Source organism: Corvus moneduloides, chromosome 8, assembly GCF_009650955.1.
Source record: "Corvus moneduloides isolate bCorMon1 chromosome 8, bCorMon1.pri, whole genome shotgun sequence".
In the NCBI taxonomy this organism is placed as follows: domain Eukaryota; kingdom Metazoa; phylum Chordata; class Aves; order Passeriformes; family Corvidae; genus Corvus; species Corvus moneduloides.
Window position 1 is genome coordinate 28,609,432 of NC_045483.1, and position 20,953 is coordinate 28,630,384.

General features: G+C 39.3%; 1 protein-coding gene across 7 annotated transcripts in view; it reads left to right on the forward strand.

The window, feature by feature from the left end:
* Positions 1–20,953, forward strand: part of GRID1 (glutamate ionotropic receptor delta type subunit 1) — a 500,801-nt gene that overhangs the window by 442,447 nt on the left and 37,401 nt on the right. For all 7 annotated transcript variants that reach the window (XM_032115777.1, XM_032115779.1, XM_032115780.1 and 4 more), the window contains exons 9-12: positions 2,540–2,641; positions 4,009–4,206; positions 6,127–6,451; positions 7,833–7,971. In XM_032115777.1, coding sequence (XP_031971668.1) covers positions 2,540–2,641; positions 4,009–4,206; positions 6,127–6,451; positions 7,833–7,971 — 764 coding nt within the window. The remainder of the gene's footprint in view (positions 1–2,539; positions 2,642–4,008; positions 4,207–6,126; positions 6,452–7,832; positions 7,972–20,953) is intronic.

The window sequence follows — 20,953 nt, forward strand, 5'->3', positions numbered from 1 at the left end:
CAGACTTCTGGTAGGAAATTTGTACGTATTTCTACAAAGAATGAAACTCTAATGGCCTAACACCATTACTCATGGTGTGTAACAGTGCTGGAAATTAGTTTCTCAGGAGCTGATCATGACAGGTCAGCTGTCACAAATTGATATACATATCTGTAAATACATCAGTCCTATAAACAAAATTCTGTCTGCAAGACGTAGAAGATAAAATTGGCACAGTTCTTAACAAATGAAGTGTTCCAATGCACAAGGATGCACAGGGAAAATCCCTTCGGGAAATGGTTTCCCTTATGTTCCATTTATGATTTTTATCTGTACAGTTTGCTTCTAAGAGACTGGAAAGTTTGTGCCTCCATAGAGAACACTCTGGTGTACTGTTCTGAAGCAAAATATGCTCCTTCTCCTTGCACTTACCCCTGCTGCATGAAAGAAGAATCTTTGCCTGCTCCTTTTGAAAAAAAAGAATAAATTTATGGGTTTGCACTGTCTTGTCTCCAGTATATTTTTGGAACCCTTCGAGGTAGTGCAGAATGTGAAACATAGGGTATTCAAGAAGTCTAAGGCCCTTATATGAAATCAGATTTTGAAAGGTGTGGGAGAAGGAATTGATATGTCAGTCCACCAGTGGTGAAGAAATAACATGAATGTATTACATTTCCCATTTTTTAATGACTATTTAATCATCACCTGTAGATTTTGCAAGCCATTTTGGCAAAAATATTAATCATATGCCTAGGACAAGGGAAGAAGGCTTAAACAGTGAGCTTTCTTTACAGATTTGAGACACAACAGGTACTACACACACCTACACTGATCTTTGAAGTCTGTTGAACCATGCTGATTTATGTCAAAGGAAAGATCTGTCCATTTGGTTTGGCGGTAGCAAGGGCTGAGGAACATCTGGACATGTTTCGGAACAAGCATCTAAATTCAAATTCAAAAGATACCATGGCTACAGGTATTTATCTGCCTGTGTTGCTACAGCCACTGGATGTGCAGACACTCTCCTCTTCACTCTAACCTGCCATCACAGGAGGACAGTGTGCAATCTGAGACATTTTAGCTTCCAGGAGTGTCATTAGAAAGCTGAATATTATTCATTCATTCTCCTCCTCCATCCTCCAGGTCATCTGGATGAGAGGAGGAGTACCTTAAGTCTTTCCTCTCCTGTGTCTCAGCTTTCAAGGTTTAGTGACTATGGAATAATTTTCATCATTTGTGATAGTTGCTGAATATTCACTGAGTGTCTTGTTCTTTTCTAGTTCCCTGTTTATCAGTTTAGTGCAACAAAACAAAAATAAAACTATACAGATCTCTTCCATCACATTTTATTTGTTGATTTGATTTGTGAGGCTTTAGGATAAAACTGAAGTCATAGAAATAAATCATGTAAGACATCTACCCACGGGCGTTTTCATTGAAATAAGTTCTTTCCAACAAGATTTTGACTTGTTACATGAAAATTAGCTTCTGGCAGGAGGAATCCATATTTCACAGATCTTGGACTGTGTTTAGTTTCTACAGGGCATGCCTTCAGCTAACAACATTGCTTCCAAATATGTGAGCATAGTATTGGTGTTTAAGAGTAGAGCTGAAAAGAAGAAGAAGAAAACACTTTCTACTTGGTACTATTTATGTCTCTTCTGAGCAAAATGACACTGTGGATTCTGTTTGAAGGCAAAAAGAGTGTCTGACTGCTGCTGCTGCTGCTCAGGAGCATATTTAGTTTGAATAATCCAAAGGTCACTTAAGATTGACTTTTCTATTGAACCTGCTCTATTGAATTGGACTGTATTTCTCTTCAGAAAATGCAGTAAATTTGATTTTTAAAATGATACATTTAATTGGAAAATAAAATATTTCGATGTAGTGTCCCAGGGAGATATCCTGAAAACGTGCATCTGGGTGCATCTGGTAGATGCTTGAAGTAGTGGTAGATATGAGATAGTTGTTCATCAGGAGCCTGGGAGCTCAAGAGGCTGTTACTCTTTTAGAGATGAGGTAGAAGTAGGGCAACAAAGAAAATAGGACTTAAGATAGGAGTTGAAAAAAATACGTGTTGAGACAGTTTGACAGTGTAGAACCTGTGTCAAGAATTTATGAGTGTAGGTGAGCTAAAACACTGTGGAAACAAGGTTGGTCTTTGATAAACATAAGGAATTATTTGAAAATAGACAGGAATCTGAGCAGAGAGAGAAATCTGGGATAGTGCCACCACGGGTAATCCTGAGGACTCTCAGGCAATATAAACTTACTGAAGAGACATGTAATCTCAGAACGAACTGAGTGAAATAATATGACAAATACTACAGATAATAGAGCATTTATATTGCATGCATCAATGAAAATACATTCAGGCAAGGTACTTGTTTATGTCTGTCCTCTGAATTGCACTAATTCTGATTCTACACTGAAAACAGCCGCACACCTCTCAGCCTCTCTGTATCAGCTCTGGATTGGGTCAAGCTGCTGTTAAATGTTTTGTAAATGCTAAAGATTGCTGCCTGGCAGTGCTTCAGACTCTCTGTACTTTCTGTTCCAGTTGGCGACGTGGGACTCTGAGAAAGGACTGAATGGCAGCCTCCAAGAGCGACGTCTGGGCAACGACTTACAAGGAGTGACACTCAAAGTGGTGACTGTGTTGGTATGATCCTTTCTGAGTTCAGGAAACAAAATGCTCAAAATAAAAAGGATCTGACTGAATATTTTGGGCACTTCCCGCAGTGTTTTCCCCTATCATTTTCAGTTCTGTATTTTTAGATGATCAGTTACATAAGCAAAGAAGATCGATGATGGCCTTTTATTATTTTATGTGAAGCTGTGCAGTGTCAGTGATAGAGAGCATTTGTTTGTTTGCTTATGCTGTTTTTCTGCATTGTAATTCCTAGCAGGCATCAAACCAGCACAGGGCCTGAGTGCACAGGGGTGTATTCCAGATACCATGCTCCAGCTTGGATAGGCAGTTTTCAGCATTTCATGGATTTTAAGATCAGATGGGCCAATTATGATAATCTAATCTTGGCTCTTGTACACTGCAGGCTGTAAAATTTAATCAAGTGTTTCCTGCATCAAGCTCATAAATTCCCATTGAGATAAACTATATATTTTAGAATGGTGTCATCTTTCCAAAAAAATCATTACGCTTTTGGAATTACTCTCTGTAAGACTCTGGAGTGGTAAAGAGCTCCTCTCAGGCAAGTGCTACATTAGGGGCAAATTGGGGCAAATTAGGGCTTGAATGCATTCCTGGCTAAGGTATTGTTATCTGCAGATTGCAGAATATGAGGTCTTTTTTTGTTTGTTTTTAATTCTCTTTTTCTGAATCATGGTACTAATAGGGAGTACCTAAGAGTACCTATGTACATGAAAGCACTCCCTCCAGCCCCCAGTTTTCTTTCCTCAATTTATGCTGTTGCTGGTGTGAGAGGTGAGCAGATCCCTTCTGTGACAGTAGCAGGCTAAAAAGGCAGCCAACTGCAGTGGCCATGCCACCAACATCCCTGGGATTCCCCTGCAGACCCATCCCCAGCAGAAAACATACCACAAAATGCTGCATTTCCTTGGTCCCAAAACAGACTTCTGAAATTAAAATACTCCAGAAACCAGTACCCATGAAGGTTGTTCTCTGAATTTTCAAAATTTTAAATGTTCACAAAATTGCTGTGGTTTTAGCTTGTGTTTCAGTATGTTTCCTGGATAAAAGATTAGGCCTTGTATGTAAAAGATGGCTTTCTAAATCTGGGGTTGAATTTCTTCTGGAGTCTTTGCCTCATCTCAAGAACTATGGAAAAACCAAGGCTATGAATAGGGCTCAAGTGCTGAGGCAGTGGTGCCTGGTTGGGAAGCTTCACAGTATCCCACATGACCTAAAATTTTTGCCTCAGAAGGTTATGAGTGTCTCAAAATTTGCTCCAAGTTGTCCAGAATTAACTCAGAAAACACCCTTTTGCTCAGAGAAGCAAACTAAAAATCTTGTTTCAAGTGTCAGTTAAGATACTGTTTTGTTCTCAGGAAGAACCTTTTGTGATGGTGGCAGAGAACATCCTTGGGCAGCCAAAACGATATAAAGGATTTTCCATTGACGTCCTGGATGCACTGGCCAAGAATTTGGGCTTCAAGTATGAGATATATCAAGCTCCTGATGGCAAATATGGACACCAGCTCCAAAACAGCTCCTGGAATGGCATGATCGGAGAACTCATCAATAAGGTACACAGAGAAGAAGCTGCATTTGAAAAAATTACAAGAGAATGAATTAGGATGAAGGCAGCAGTGCAGAATGCTTCTGAGCTATGGATGGTTTGAGTGTGATATAAACTGCAATTTAAGACCCTGTATACAGGACAGGAACTAGACAATCTCTTGTTTTATTTGCTTCCAGCTGCTCTCAACATTAATTATATTGGTGTAAATCTAAGTGTTTACATTGCTATAAGAGTAGAGGTCATGTTTGTGTGTGTGAGGGAATGACTATAGAAAATAGAGAAAAAATAAAATATTCTCCATAAAATATTAACTACTAGTATTTTATTTTTGTCATTATGTCTTTGAAACTTTTTTGTAGATGGGACCTTATTTCTGTCATTCTGCGACAATGGATTTGATAATGATCCATGAGTAATGATAATGAGTTTGACACCCAAACAGGAAAAGTAGCCCCAGTAACAGGGGATCAGAATTTAGACTGGTCTCAAGATCATTCATTCATTTAAAACAGAGAGGACCAAATTTCTTAATTAAAGTATGACAAATCCAGGAGTAAGTTAATTGAACTCCGTTTAAGTAAATGGGTAGAGTTTGTAGGTTAGAATCTCCCAGAGAATTAAATAAGTGTATTTTGTTCATGTTCTCGCAATCTGACATGGGACAAGCGTTAATCAAGAAGAAGAGTCAAAGGAATTAATATCTCATGTTGCTGCTTTTTGTAGAAAAGCTTACTCTTCTGCAGTGGAGTTACTAGTGAAAGTGAAAGCTTTCTCATTATCTAGTTAGCAGGCGGATCACTATCTGTAAGGAGATGTTTAGGAAGAAATAGAAGCAATTAAAGCAATAGCAAACATGTGTGTGATAATGGGATGATCTTGGTTGGCGCCAGGGAACATAAAGAATTTTTAACTTATTTTGCATTGACATAAACTGTTTGAATTTCATTGATTTAAAAATAAGGTAAGAAATTCTGTTAAATTTCTTTGGAAATTGCTTTCTTTGAAGCAATAAAGTATCTATTATTGTATTTTTTAGATGGTATTTCTGCTACCATTTGTTCCACAGACTCTAAAGGATTTCAAAGCAAACCTCCCTCATCTAATATTTGCTTTACATTCCCAACACAATTAGAGATAGGAAATGGAATGTATATTCTGGTTTTTTTTAAGAGAACTCTTTTTATTAAGACAGAAAATATTGAAAATCTAATTGAAGCTCTTCAAAAGCTTTGGGAATCTTATTTATTAACTCCTATCTTACCCTTCATCAAGTGTACATACTCTTTAAGGATTGTCTACATGCAAAACCTACTTGTTTTAAATATTGAAGTCAAAGCAGTTTCAGGAACAAAGTTGCCTTTGTGCATTCTTCCTGTTACGAGCTTTTTCCATCACTTTATTCATTTTAAAAAATAAACAAAATCTTCTCCCCAGCTGTCATATGAAATCTCTTCATGAATATGGAAAGTTGGCAATTCTGCAGGGAGAAAAACAAACATTAGCTCTTCCCACCCTGCTATCAAATACACAAGCTAAGTAAATGGTGTTTCTTTATTGCTTACAGTGCACTGGGTTAATATGGTTTGGAGCTTTAGGCCTCCTTTGGAAAAGAAGCGAGGGATAAAGGTTAACAAGCTGCCCTTCTTCCAGAAAGAAGTCAAGGTCATGCTTTCTGTTCAAGAGTACCTTGACAGGTTGTGTTTCATTGCTCTTCTTTAGACCAGTGCAATTAACTAATGTTTTCATGGTGAAAACTGATTCTGGTTTTATTTTTAGACAATTTATATAAATGCATCTAAATGTGTTAAGTTACAGAAAGAAATGCATGGAGTCACTTGGTTCTTAAAAAGCTTCTCCTTAAGGCTCTCGCAGCCCAAACTCCTGGTGGCAGGGAGCGATGTGATGCGTTGTGTTTGCCTTGCAGAGGGCAGACCTGGCCATCTCAGCCATCACCATAACACCCGAACGGGAGAGCGTGGTGGACTTCAGCAAGCGCTACATGGACTATTCCGTGGGGATCTTGATCAAAAAGCCCGAGGAGAAAATCAACATCTTCTCTCTCTTCGCTCCTTTCGACTTCGCGGTGTGGGCCTGCATTGCGGCGGCCATCCCGATTGTTGGGGTGCTGATCTTTGTGCTGAACCGGATCCAGGCAGTGCGGGCGCAGAGCGCGGCCCAGCCGAGCCCCTCGGTGTCCTCCACCCTGCACAGCGCCATCTGGGTGGTGTACGGGGCCTTTGTCCAGCAAGGTACTCACCCCCTCCCCAGCACCACTGGCGGCCTCCAGAAAGCTCTGCCTTGGGGGCAGCGGGTCAGGACAGGTCAGTCCTGCCCAGGATGGGCTAAAGGTGAAAGAGAAGGCCCATATGGGGAGGTAATGTGTTTTATTAGCCCAGCTGATCAAAAGTGAGAAAGGTAGGCAAGTTTGGAGGTTTATGTCTTTTTTTATGCCTTTTCTCTCTCGCAGTAACTCCAGAAAAAGCACTAGCAGGCTTTTCCTCTTTGGGAAAATTGTTACACTAGAGATAAACTCCAGTGGTGCCTGGCACAGAATTGCAACACTTCTCCAGCTCTGAAACTAGCACCCTTTTAATTGTTTCAATTTAATTTATAAATAGAAATAGAAATGTATATGTTTTTGAACTCACGTGAGACAGTTCATCTCTTGGTTGTTTGAACTGAGTATGTAACTAACTTTACACTCAGGAATCTCTAAGCATAGGACTAATCCTACTGAATTCAGTAGGACTGCTGCCATTAACAAAGTTACTTTTGTAACTAATTGTTTACAAAATCTGCCCGTGCAGTTTTGGTGCCATATCTATAATGTTAGTTGTATTCTTGGAAGGCAGGTTGTATTGCATGCTGATATATGGGTAAGTTGTTAACTTTTTTCTTTTCTTTTCATTGTGATTGTAAGTTTCTAAAGCTTCAGCTGGAAAATCCATCCTATTGCTGTGAAACTTGGTCCCTCATCTCATTAAGGTGGCAGCCCTGATGGGTTTAAGTGCAGTAAGATATAATCAGCACAAACATATGCTGAAGTAACTTGGACCAGCTCTATGCTAAGGTTTAGTCTCCAACAATGCTCAAGCATAACTCTTCTTGAAGACCGCTGGAAAGAAATCTTTGCATGATTTGAAATCTTGTAAAGAGTAACAAGTAATGACACTAATGCTTCAGTCTTTGCAGATTTAAATACAGCAAAGATAGCACACAAACCATTAGGCATTTCCGTGGCGCTTTTTTTCCAATTCTAAAAGGGTAATTGAAAACAGAATATTACAATATTCTGAGCACTGTAATGATTTAATTCCTGCATATTCGTTGTGCTTCACCATTCAACTTTATTTAAAACATTTTTCATGTTCTTTAGATTGATCCTCAATAATTCTCAAGGGAAATATTTTGGAAGATGATTTTGTAGAACACTGTCTGGGGCAAGAGGTTGACTGGCGAAAATACTTGCACATTATCAGCCTTGACAGAAGCAGTGCTTTTCCCACAGTGAAAGGGCAGACTGAAGGGCAAGCAGAGAGGAACTCCAACGAAGTTTAACGTTACAGGGCACAGGGGGTGATTGTAAATAGGAGCTGCTGAGAGACCCTACTTTCCTCTGTTTATTTGCAGGGGGTGAATCCACTGTCAATTCTGTGGCGATGCGCATTGTAATGGGAAGCTGGTGGCTCTTCACTCTCATTGTGTGCTCTTCCTACACAGCGAATTTAGCAGCATTTCTCACAGTATCAAGGATGGATAATCCCATAAGGTAAGAGTCTCTTCTTAACACAAAGCTGGAAACCTGGATTTCACAGGAAGGTATTATCCATTTGCGCACTCATTCTTGCAAGAAGGAGATAACTCTCTAATAAAATACTCTGCTTATTTGCAGTGGCTGTTTTTCTCTGCTCTCCCCTTCTTCACCTTCACTCCAACAGCCCCCAAGCAGTTTTGATGGGGGGAACAATGGCACTTTAATTCTGTATTTTTCCAGAAGACAGGTCTTTCATGTCCTACTGGTTGGGTGGTTGTAATTTGTGTGTGTGTAACTTGGGGGTTTTTTCAGCAAATTTAAAGGCTAAAGGCTTTCACTTTTTTTCTCACAAGACGAGGACAAAATTTTCACCTTCACACTGGTGTGGAGTACTGGGAGGGTCACTGGCCTTTCACACCCAGTGCTGACCGGGTTAGAGCCTGATAGCTCATGTTTGATGTGATGGGGATGGAGTGGAGCAGTGGCAGTGCAACACAGGCTCTCCTCCTAGAAAGTGCTGAGCCAAGGAGTTCAGGTGTTAGAGGGTGACACAGTTAAGCTGCTGCTCTCATTTGGGATTGCATTGGGAAGACTGGCACTGAATGTTTGTGCTCACTTCCTGAAACAGAAGAATTGTCACTGAGGTGAGGCGGGCACTTGAAAAAATGCTTTTGCCTTCTCTGTGATTTCTGCACAGGAGGACATAAGTGCATTTCTTCTAAACATGAGTTCAACAGAATTTCCAATTTTTAGCTTGTCAGTGTGTACTTGCAGGTAATGTAATGCTTTGTGTGGATATAGCATCATCATCATCATAGTAATAAAACCAAGCAAAACTATTACAGACTTTGATTTTAAATTCACTTTCTGTTAGTTGGACCATAATAAATGGGTCTTAACAGTAAAAGAAATAAGTACTCCAAGTAATTTCTGGAAGCAGGATGAGAAACTGTGTAGAATAAAACTAACTGTGTGTGAGACTTGCATGTACTGGGAATAAGGTTAAGCTCTGAATAAATTGCTCTTGAAAAGCAGGACACAAATAGTTATCCAGAAAGCTTGAATAATGATATTCTTAAAAATTTCTGAAGGTTCTATTTCTTTCATTGCAGAAGAAATTTTCTGTTTGGTCTAATCAGCACTTTCCAAAACTCAGCAAAGTTCAGAGGAGGACAAAAGTTGGAGTGTAATTACGTGAGGAATCTGCAAAAAAAGAGGTTTAAGAGCAAAACTATGAATTTTTAGAGGAGGCCTTTGAGTCTGAGCTGTTACAACATTTACAAGGGGTTTTAATTCCCCTTCTTATTAACATGAAAGGACATTGCTAAGAATCTTGAGGAGGAGAGAAGTTACTTGGTAAAGGAACTGCTTGGGATTGTTTCACAAGTACAGAACTCAGGCGCCCTTGTACCGTTAGAGATGGCAGCTGGAGAGTGGTAATTAAATGCTGTTCTATACCTAATGGTAGCTGCCACTTCCCAGGTTCCTTTATCACATCCCCTCATACAAGATGAGGATATAGAAGTCACAAAACAGTCTATTGTGGTTTGAAAACATCAGCAGAGTTATTCAGGTGCCAAAACATAAATGCCAAAAGAAATTTAAGTTGCCAGAAGTTTCACTGCCTGCATTCCACTTACTTGGCTGTAAGGGCAGGGGTCTCTAGCAGGTGTTGTCAGGCACAATGTGGATTGTTCATATTGCCTGAGGTGTCAAAAGTGGTCCTGGATGCTGTGGCTTAGGCACCCAAATCATTCCTGGGGTGCCTTCGGGGAGAGGAGGTAGGGTAAAGTAGTAGTTTCTCTGAAAACTCTGTTGAACCTTCATCCATCTCTGAGCTATGATGGATATATTTTCATGTCCCCACTCTTTAGGTGAAACAGCTTATAGTATGATTAGTCAGATTTAGAACAAAATTTTTTTCTGAGAAAGGAAATAACTGCCTTACATGACTTAATCGTGGCCTTGTGCCTTGGCTGCCAGTACAAACTGGCTTTATGTCATATGATGTTCAGTGGCTGCTTTTGCCTATCTCTGCCACTCAGCTTGCCCACATTCTGTCTTTCATGAACCCAGAAAGGAATACTTACGTGAAATCCATTTTTGCCACCCAAAGAGGCACAATGAGCTAGAGCGGAATATTTGCTCACCAGCTGAGAACTACCAAATCCATCTGTGTGTACTTCCATTGTTAAGGGAAAACAACCCGCATCCTCTCAGTAAATGTGTGCTGTTATCTCTCCTTCCATAGAAAAGTCCTCTGGTGTTCAGTGCTGCTGCCTCCAAATTGTCAGCAGGAGAGAAATAAGTATTATGGTGCTGCAGTAGCTGCCACATAGTTAAGATTTTCATTACAAGACCGATTTTCTTCCCAAGCCCTCTCCAAAATGCCTAATAGAAGTTGTTTCAGTATCAAATTTGGCATGTGTGGTCTGTGACTACTGAAATCACTATGTAAAAAAGTATGTTTGATTGAATAACTGGGTGTCAATCAATCCAGTGATCACTGCCTCCACAATTTCACTGCAAAACAAGTGTGTCATAGAAATCATAAACAATATTTATTAGAAGGGGCTTGGTGAGACATTGACTGAAGCGAAGTTGAACTGTTGGAAGGCAGTTTTTTAGAATTATCATGTGAGATGAAAGCCTGCTGATAAGAGAATACTTTTTTTGCTTTTTAAATCTGGCATTGGCAAGTCTCACAAGGCTATTCCACCCTGCAGTGAGTTTCAGAGGCTGCATGTGGCTCATAGAAAGGTGAAATACCAGTGTCAGAGGCGTGGCAGAAAGCAGCTTTGATCTGCCACCTGAATTTGTTTCCTGACAGATACTTTGTAAATCCCAAAGAAGGAATTTTTGTCCAGGTGCCTAGATCCCAAGTAAGAAACATGCTTAACTTGGAAAGAAAAACTATTCTCCTTAGATTTTCCCAAAACCTCAAGGGCTTCATGTCAAGTGTGCTAACAAGAAGATGCACTGGCTTTCAGGTCTGGCATGGTAGTACATGCTTCCTTGCTCCTATTGTGTTCTGCATGCCCATCATTCATCCTGGTGTGACACAGTGGTGGGAAGGGTCTGAATGTGGAGTTTGAGACCCACATGAAAACCTCTATCCCCTCAGGAGATCAAAGCTAACAGGAAATATGGTGTTCCTTCCTTGGCTACCCTCAATTTTTCACTCGCTAGTGGTTGGTACTTCTGCTCCCTGTTGATCTTTTAATGCTGCTTCTCTAATCCCTTTGTCCAAATTACCTCCTGCACTTCCCATCTTCTCTCTGCCCCACCTCCCAACCAGGGAACAAAGGCAATGTCGTGGTTATCTCAGGATTTCTGTGTTTCTGGAGGTCCACAGGCAGGGCAGTGAAACATCAAGCAGATTTCCTGGCCCCTTCTGGGCAGAGGAGAGAGATGTTATCCAGTTCAGGATGAAAAAGGGAATGTGAATGTGCTGGTGGCAACTACTTTGGAGCTCAGGTTAGGGAGCTGTGATCCATGTTCTAACTTTGTAAATGATCAATTCTCAATTTTTTTTTTTTAATAAGAAATCTAGGTAATGTTTAGTGCCTGTGCTAATCCTCTACAAACTCGTTTAAACCCAAATGATTTGCATTTATTATTCTAATATTTGCCTTCAGTACTGTATGCAACTGAGGAGTCTTCTAATGGGTCAGTGTGCCAGGTAAGGCAGAATTATTACATGGGAGTTTGTTCTTTCTTTTGTCTTACTACATTTTCAAACAGCTCTTGGATCTGCTGTCTGACCTTCCATTTGTAATTATGAGTTTAATTAGCAGTGACTCACATTCCAGCTTCATTTCTTGTTAACAAGCAGACTACATGCAGTTCAATAGCTGCACAGATATTCTGAAACTCAGGTTTAGGAGAGCTTGTCTGACAAGAGGTTAAGAATCATGCAAGAAAAATAGGACATTAAAAAGGTATTCTATTTGCAAATTCAAAAGGATTTAAATTTAAGATTTTATCAAATTGATCCTTAACATTTCCCCATGCTGTGGATGCCTTGAGAAGCATCTGTATTATATGCATTAACAGACTGCATACAAATGCATAATACATCTGCTTTAAGATCACAGCTGTTGTTTCATGATTTGGGATTATCTTATTTTATTTTAATCCCCCAGTTTCTTGTGTTTTGGTGACAGCTGAAGATTTAGTGCAGCTTAGTTGGGGTGATAGGCTGGCACTTGGAAGACTTGGGTGCACATTCTTTTTCTACCACAAGGTTTGTTTGATGTGGCAAGCTTAGCTTCATCTCTGTCTTGGTTCTCTTTCTGTATAACGCAGTAATAATATTTTCTTATATGGCATGTTGTCATTTTAGCTGCTTTAAAGATGATGGCCATAAATGACCATATTATAGTAGCACTGCAGGTATCAAAAAAAAAGATTTTCTGGGATGCATACAAAACAGAAGCAATCTCAAAATATTTTAAAATAAATGAGAAAAGTACTTGGAAGATGCTGGCCAGAGGGAAATGAACAAACATTTCATCTGCTGTAGTTAAGTGGATTTGATAGGGTTGGTGGCAAGAACCTCACCAGAATCCCTTTGTATTCACAGCAATTTTGTCTTGAAATTCCTCATGTTTGAAAGCAGCCTTTGTCTTGTTAATATCATATGTGGCTTTTTAAATATTTCATTGGATTTTCTTTTCTTATGTTTAATTTGTACTGTGTTTTGCAGTGTCTGTGCAGCACCTCAGGCACATTGGCAGGAGGCATGTATGAATGAGCATGATAAAAAGTATTTATTGTGATTATTATTAAAGGCCTGTGAGCAAAAGCTTCAATCATTAAATAACTAGATTAGGTCCCTCCATAAAAACGAAGGCTAAAAAATAGTGTAAGGCAGAATCAAGTGAATGAGCAAGAACTCAAAACTTTTTTTCCTTTCCAGAACATTCCCTGTCTGGAGCACAGGGGTGAAATTTCCTGGGAGATGCTGGGTGCAGCAGGACAGCAGTGCTCAGGGCCAGAGCTTGCCAGCATTTGCCTTCAGGCTCTATTCAGGACAAGACATTGGTCTGCTGCCAGTGCTCCAGCTCCCATTGTTTGTCTTTTCATTTCACTCCTATTGATGGTGCTGCCCAGTGGGTGCTGCTGGGAAAGCCACAGAGTCTGGAGCCTTTTGAAAAGCTTTCTGAATGTTGGCATATGCCGTTCAAGCACGGTTTCAAATAGATCCTAATTACTCCCGTAATTGAACAAGCCGGCAAGCATCTAAGTGCAAATATTTCCCAGGGACATTTCTGAGAAAAATGAGAATGCACAGCTGAAAATCAAGCTTGCGTTCCATCTCTTCAGTTGCCATTAAAAAATGTGGCGTATATTGGAGATCAATGGCAAACCAAGAGATTTGTGATTCCACACCTCTCCAGCTTGACTTTTGAGACACCTATATCATAGCATCTCTTCATTTGTTCTGGTTCTGAGAAGTTCTGTGACTGAGGTGGGTTGAGGCATTAAAATTCAGATGCATGTACAGTTTAGAGAAGAAAATGATTTGGATACGACATTAGCAAAATCTACCATCTGTGCAGGTAATAAAACCTTTATTATTTTTTTCTTTTGCTTTGAAAGGATGAAAATCTAGCAAGAATAGCAGCCCTCAGGACAGCCCATCAAAATGTACAAGGTTTGGTTTAAATCTGATATTTGATACATAGTCTCTCCTCAGCTCGGATGGAGTCACCTTTTGGGTTAGATTGTCTCATATCAATATAGGTTATTCCCTGGCTGTCTGTAGAGTAGCTGTATGCTTTCTGCATGCATTAAATCCCACTGGCCCCTGACTTACACCTTCCTTGTGGTAGGATGAGGTTTCTTTTTATTACATGGATAGCACCTATGACTTGTTTTGTTGGGTTATATTTTCTATTTGACTCCTAAGGGATAAACAATACATAACACAGTAATAGAAGATTTTTGCTCAATAGGATACTTATATTTCTATTATTTTTCTCTCAAGAAGCTGATTTAACGTCTTAAATGAACTGATAATATGATCTAATATAGCAGGATATTAAAAAGGCAAAATAATTATTATTATAGCAAATCAAACAGAAATGGCCTTAAAGCTTCAGATGTCTCCTAATTACTCAATTCATCATCTCTAAAGACAAAAAACAGGAGTAAGAAGAAAAACTCTGTAGTGAATTCTTATTTGGAAATGATTCTATGTCTGAACAATCATTAAAGATGCTGGCCAGTGGGGTTGTTTTTCCACTTTTCAGGCAGATATCTTAATGCACAGCAGCTGCCTGCAAACCAAATCAAACCAATCCCAACCTAACCAAATCCCCTGTAAAATAACTTGTATTTTATATAATTTATCTGTACTGATCAGTCATTAGTGTAACAGTGGGCCGTATTATAAAAGTCATGCAGGTTATTCTATGATTCTGTGATTCTGTTACAGGGTAATATAGTGTTTACAAATTACCAGAAGGTCTCTCTGAGAGCATTCCTGAAGCCAGAACAAGTAAATTGTATTCACAAAACTACCAATAGTTAGTAAACACTTAATCGCAGTAAGTTAATTCCTGCAAAACCATGAGATGAAGTTGAAAGTCACTTGTTCTCACTTACAAGAAGTTGTACCTGTTTTTTAATTACTGTCAGCTCAGACATGTAGGCTTCCAACTCTGCTAATCTCTTGAAATATTTTGGGAAATGCTTCATTTGTTCATGTAAAAAAACTGTCTTCTCACCTTGCATAATTCGTCACCAACATCCTCACATGAGCAGGGGTTCTGTCATTTTTGTACCATGATTGTTCAGCATCAGATTTTCTCACCCACCTGACAGCAAAGGTAATTTTTCCAACTTCTGCTCTGGACACTGGAACTTCAGTCAAAGGATGACTAAATCACTTTCTGCAGTGACAAATCATGCAAACTAAATTTACTGGTGTTGTGAGGAGGATTTATTTTTGCTTCTTGATTCTTTTTATCTCATGCATTTGCACAATTCCCATACATTTATAGTATGTAGGGTTAGCTAGTCAAATGGTTGCACTACCCTTTGAAACTTAAAGAGAATGCTTTTGATTTTCTAGGTCCTGAAAGAGCTCTTGCAGCAGCTCTTGCAGCTGTTTATAATTTCTTTTAGTTGTTCCTCATGTTAAGATAGTTTGCATTTGTGTCTTTAATATGGTATCTTTCAGGAACTGCCAGCCCTTCTGTAGCCTTTATCCTTTAAAGCAACACCCCAAGAGGCTTTCTCCTCGAGTTCTTGATGTTTACAGAGTCTGGTCTTTTGAAATGCATTATTTTTATGTTGTTAATCTTGTTTGGGTTTTTCTTCTGCCTCAGGATATTGAGCTCCAGCATCTTGCAAACACTTTTAGTCTAAAATAGCCACTCCCCTCGTAAATGTCTCCATGACAGAAGATCATTCATTCTCACACCTGACACTCTTAACACATTAAGTGAAACATAGGATGATATTTCATCTGCTGAAAAAAAGTTGTTCTAATACATTCTCAAATATTTATCAACCATCTTGCCATGAAGCGAAAATCTGTGAACTTGCCATTTAAAGAAAAGGCTTTAAAAATTGAATATCTTTATAAAGAGATTTAGAAACTAGTCCTGATGATGTAAAAAAGCCCCAAAAACCAAACAAAGCCACAAACCAAACCAAACAAAAAGCCCAGCAAAACATTTTTAATCAATGCAGCTTATGGATGTTTAGGGGAGAAAGGAACTTATTTTCCTTGGGAACTAAGATACTACTGTTTATTGCCATAGGTGCTTTCCTCTCAGTTCTTATGTTGCAAAGTATTTTCTGGAGAGAAAGAAAACTTTACTGGAATAGTACTGTGTTGCTAAGAGAAGGGTTGCGTGTGTTCTTTCCGTTTCCTGGGCTCATCTGCCTTACTCAGCAATGTTCTCTTCTTCTGTGCATGTGCCCCCTGTATAGTATAATACAGGAGTGTTTCCAGACTCTTCTGGAGATGAGGGAGAGAATGGTGTTGCCTCAGAAAAGCTGTTTTGATACAGCTGACAAAGTTTGTTGCATTAAAAGAAATGTAATCACAGGCACTGAAGTTGTTTGCCTTCTAAACCATTAGAACCAGAGAATGTGCCACTGATTTAATTTAATTGATTTAATGAATAGTCATGCCTATCTAGAAAAGAATAGAAAACCATCAGTTAGAATGGGGTGGATGTTAAATACTGTGTTTCTTGCATATGGCAATAATGCAATTTCCAAGCTCATATTTCAAAGTATATAATTAGGCTACCCGAATAAAATAATTAATCTCAATATAATGAACAGCCAGTTGTTTTTGATGTGCTTTTTTGGTGCTTTCTAGGATGAGGTTCAGTATTCAGGGAGACTTGTGTTCAGGGTGAGCAGGAAGAGAGGACAAAGGGTAAGGTCTCCAGTAAGGCCTCTCTTCCTGTTTACCTTGCTGTACATCAGGATGAGATGGGAAGTGCACCACACACTGTGTGCTCAGTCTGGGTCCTCTGAGAAACAGCAAGTGTGCATCCAGACTTTAAAATACGCGTATGTAATGCGTGCACTTTAGACATCAGTGATAACTGATGAATGCTGTATGTGCTTTCAGTATTAATGAAGAGTCCTATATTTGGATTTCCCAGGAGTATGCAGCACATGCTCTGGCAATCAAGGTGCCTCTTCAGAGCCCCTCTGTTTTCTTCTCTTCTTTCTGTCAACAGCGGTAGCTTCTGCTTGACTCCCTGTGGTAAGGCAAGGGTGTGAAGCTGTTTTCCAGCGTCACATTGTACTTTTGACAGATCTGAATTCATCCAGCCCCTCCACCCCAGCTATGAGACTGATGACATGCAGCAGCTCCTGGTAAATCAAAACCTAGTAAAGAGTTGTGTAGGACCTTATTCCACACTGGGATTTCATGGACTTTAATGATAGCCTAACAGTCATTGTATAAAGTACCACTAACCCCAAGTAAAGACTTTATAAGCCAGCACCGAGAAGCCAAGATTATCTCTTCCCCATTCTATTTAATTAAAAAGCTGCTCTTTGTCATCCGAGCGCAAAACAGAATGGCAGCGTTATCAGTACTTAAAACAGCAGTGGAAAAGGAAGAAGGCAGTTTCTTCCCTCTACATCTTAATCATTAATCTTCATTAGGATTTTTAGCTTCTGAATGGGAGCGGTAGAAGACATCAGTGTAGCAAACAATTTAAAGTGCATCTGTGTATATAATAGGTAGTTTGTTATTTTCATTATAGGTAAAAGCATGTGTCAGTTGCCAGATGTGTTTGATTCAGACAATATGATTTTCATGCCAACTTTATGATATATTTGATTTAGGTGAAGTGACTAAAACCTGCTGTTGGGACTGAGGTGCTGTTAAACACCAGCTGCAGTTCTTATTTTAATTAATAATTTAAGGAGTAGAATACCTTTCTTTAATTGACATGTTAACCCTTCAAGCTACTCAGAGAAAGGCCACAGTGGCAAAGTGGTTTAAAAGTAAAGCAAGAAAATACCCAAAGGTAGTCCAAACAGGAGTATTTTTTCTTCCAAACATGCTCTTGAGATGTTTTCACCTTTTCTTTGCATTTTAATTTCCTGCTTGCTGTTGAATGGAATATGGAGTATGGATAAAGGATCCAGGATTACCCAGATTTTTTAGCGGGTCTGGTTATTCTGGATTTGCAGGATGAACAGCAACTGCTCATAGCTGCACTGAATCCCTTTCCAGACTTTTAGCTGAATCTGCCAGTGTTGTACAGATGTGCTGTTGTGCCAAATCTTTCCTTGATCTGTTCTGAAAATCTGCCCAGTCATGTAGCAGTTTAAATGTGGATCTGAGCATACAAATTAAAGCTCCAGATTTTGAAAACCCGGGCCTGCATCTGAGAAGAGACTCTAATGTGTTATATGCTCTTGAGTGTCTCTTTGTCAGTCTGATACTTTTCATTGTTAAATTGCAAACATGGTGGACAAACTGGGTAATATCTCAGGGTAGTTAAGTTTCTAGAAATATGGAAAAATGGAGTGATTAAAAGGGGTTCTGTAAACAGCCCTTGTAAATATAAAGGAAAGACTGCCCTCTGACTTCATCCCTTAATTAGACATCAGATGAATTCATATACCATCATAAACAGTCACAAGAGAAACTTCATCCAGGGATCACAAGCTATGGGGCCCAGTGGATCCAGCTTTGAGATGCAAATGCTCAGAAACTAGTTTCCATTGCTACCACTATTAACAGAATTGTTTATTACGCTATTTTATGTTTTTGAAAACATTTCAAGCTAAACAATCATAACTTGTACAGTAAGGACCATTGTGGTTTCTTTACAATGTGATAACAATTCAGAGAACATGGGACATCCAGAAAGAAAAAATAAATTACAAATAAGCACCAAAATAAAAAAAAGAATGCTAGCTAATGGAAAAAATCAGCAATCTAAGTGACTTATGCTTTCATTGCCTGGAGGAGGTTTGGAGAGGAGAAGGGTTGGAAGTATAGTTAGAAACACTGGACTGGCAAACAGGAGATGTTTAGCTTATTTCTAGCTGTTTAACAGATTTCTTTATGTGCAGTACTGGAGTAGAGCCAGTGTCAGCTCTAGGCAAAATGAACTTTTAGGATCCAGTGACAAGTGAAGTCACATTCACGCAGATCACTGCAGATGATTGGAGTTGCTGAGGTGGTCCTGAGGGCATAATTTAGAAATAGCAATGGATAGGAATACCCAGAGGTCTAATTTTGTTTACATAAGAACCTGTTTTACTGATTATGATGAGAATCCAGTTTGATTTTTGGATCCAAATTTGAGTCTCACAGCCAGAAATAATGTTAAGTCCTTTTTTGAAAATGGGCATGTTTCCTAAATAAACTGCTGGAAGATACTAAGAACTTACATGAGCAATGGGACACAGCCTACTTGTATTGGGTTTTGTCCTACATCCTCCGCACTTTGACTTCAGCAAAAGTGCTGCAGATTGTTCTGAGATCAGTAAAGCAGATTCAAGTACTGGTAATAGAATGTATTTCTGCTGCATCTCAGACTCTAAGAAAGCGCACAAAGCTTCCAAATGTTTTGCCAATACAATGTGTGTAGCTAGTAATTAATGACTACTAAAATCATAAACATGACAGTGTATCATTTATTAATGGTTTGACTGTCTTTGCATTTCAGTGGGTTTACATTTTGTTCCCTTCTTTTAAAACTTAATCAGGCAGTAGCTCTGCAGGAGCAGAGTCCCAGTGAAAACAATCTGCAGGGAAGTCATTGCTGTATCAGGAGTTAAGAAAACAGTTTAGTTTAGTTTACTTGTCTTTCCCTTTGCATTTAGGAACAGAGGCTACTGGAAGTCGTTTGAAAGAAATAAAATCTGTTTGGAGGCTGTACAAGTTCAGTGCTTCTAGTGCTTTGTGTAAATATGATCTGTCTATTTTGTTTTTCATTTTTCTTCCTGTTTGTATTTTTGTCTCCAGTCCTGGAAACCTCGAGCATGTGCTTTTGTGTGCATGACTAGTTTGGCTGGTCTCAGCAGTACTGCTCTACCTGTTGAGTCTGTTAGGTAGCCTACAAAGGAAGTTTCTTTGGGGCAGTAGGGGAGAGAGGGTCCTAATCCTGCACTGGGTCGGTGACAGAACTGTTGCCATCACACATGGCATGCAGGATGTGTGGCAAACCCCTCCCTCCTGGGGCAGAAATAAAGCTGGCTTTAGCTTCCTTTCCCTAGAACTGAATGTTACATTTTACTTTTGGTTGCACCTAGTATAGGGCAGTGAGTCCCAATCCAGTGAGAGTCTCAGAGATGCCACCACACTGGCAGCAGTGACCATTATGATCATGAAAAAAGCTGCTGCAGTGCCATTACCTGCTGAGGAGTTCAATCACTATTTGTTTTAAGTGTAGTAAGAGTAGGTGGTTGACATGGCAACGTGTTCTGTGACACATGACAATTGATTGGTTTTGCCACTGGAGAAAATCCCTGCTTCTTTGAAATCCTGTGTAGCAGCTGTTCCTGCCCCACCGATGAGGACAAGAGCAGACACAGCCCTGACTGTCTGCACTCTTTGTCTCCTCCTGTGATTTGGAAATGTTCAGTCCTGCTGTGAAGGGCTGCAACTCCACTGATTCAGTGTCGTCTAATCTGTCAATACTTATGGCTTCCCTTGTAGAAACTCCCATGTGGCTTCTTCTGCTAAACCTTTTGTTTAAAGTGGATGGTGTTTTTCATGGAGAGCAGTTAAAATGAGTTTCATATGAACTGTAAAGCAGTATATATTTGCTGGGGAAGGACTTGACCCAGAAAAGTGTATACTAAGCATGCAAGTACTGCTGCTGATCTCTACTGGACTCCCTCTGTTGCTAAACTTAAATTTTTTTTAAGAGTATTTGGTGAAGAAGCCTGTTGCTCTGCACATCACTGCACTGAGACAGAATTAAGAGCATTTAAAGTGACTTGCAGTGAAATGGAACAATGCGGAATTTGATCACGTCACTATGGAGAGGTTGACAATTTAAGGATTGATTTAAGAGTCCAGCTTACTCTTATTCATAATTTCAAAGAAAATCAGAGATGTCCATATTAAAATCATGGACCCAATTCTTCTGAAGTCTAAGGTTATAAGATGAGGAGATAAACTTGTTTTCATTTTAATATTCTCTGTGCTAAGGCTACTGCCATTCTAAGAATACCTTGAACAGTTTTATTGTCCCCACTAAGAATAATCTTTAAAGTAGTCCATCTTTTAGTTGATGTATGTCCAGGTTAACACACATTGTTTAACATTCCTATATGTACCTGGAACAAGCATTGAAAATCTATCAAAATATGTCATAATACTTTTTTTTTTTTTTTTAAAGTATATTTACTTTTTAGACTTGTAGGTGCTAAAGATAGGTCAGTTCTAATGTTACCTCATTGTTCAGCCACTATATCCCCCTTTCTTGTACAACTGAAAGCTCATGAAATATCAGTTGCACTAATGTTTAGAGACACTAACTGCTGT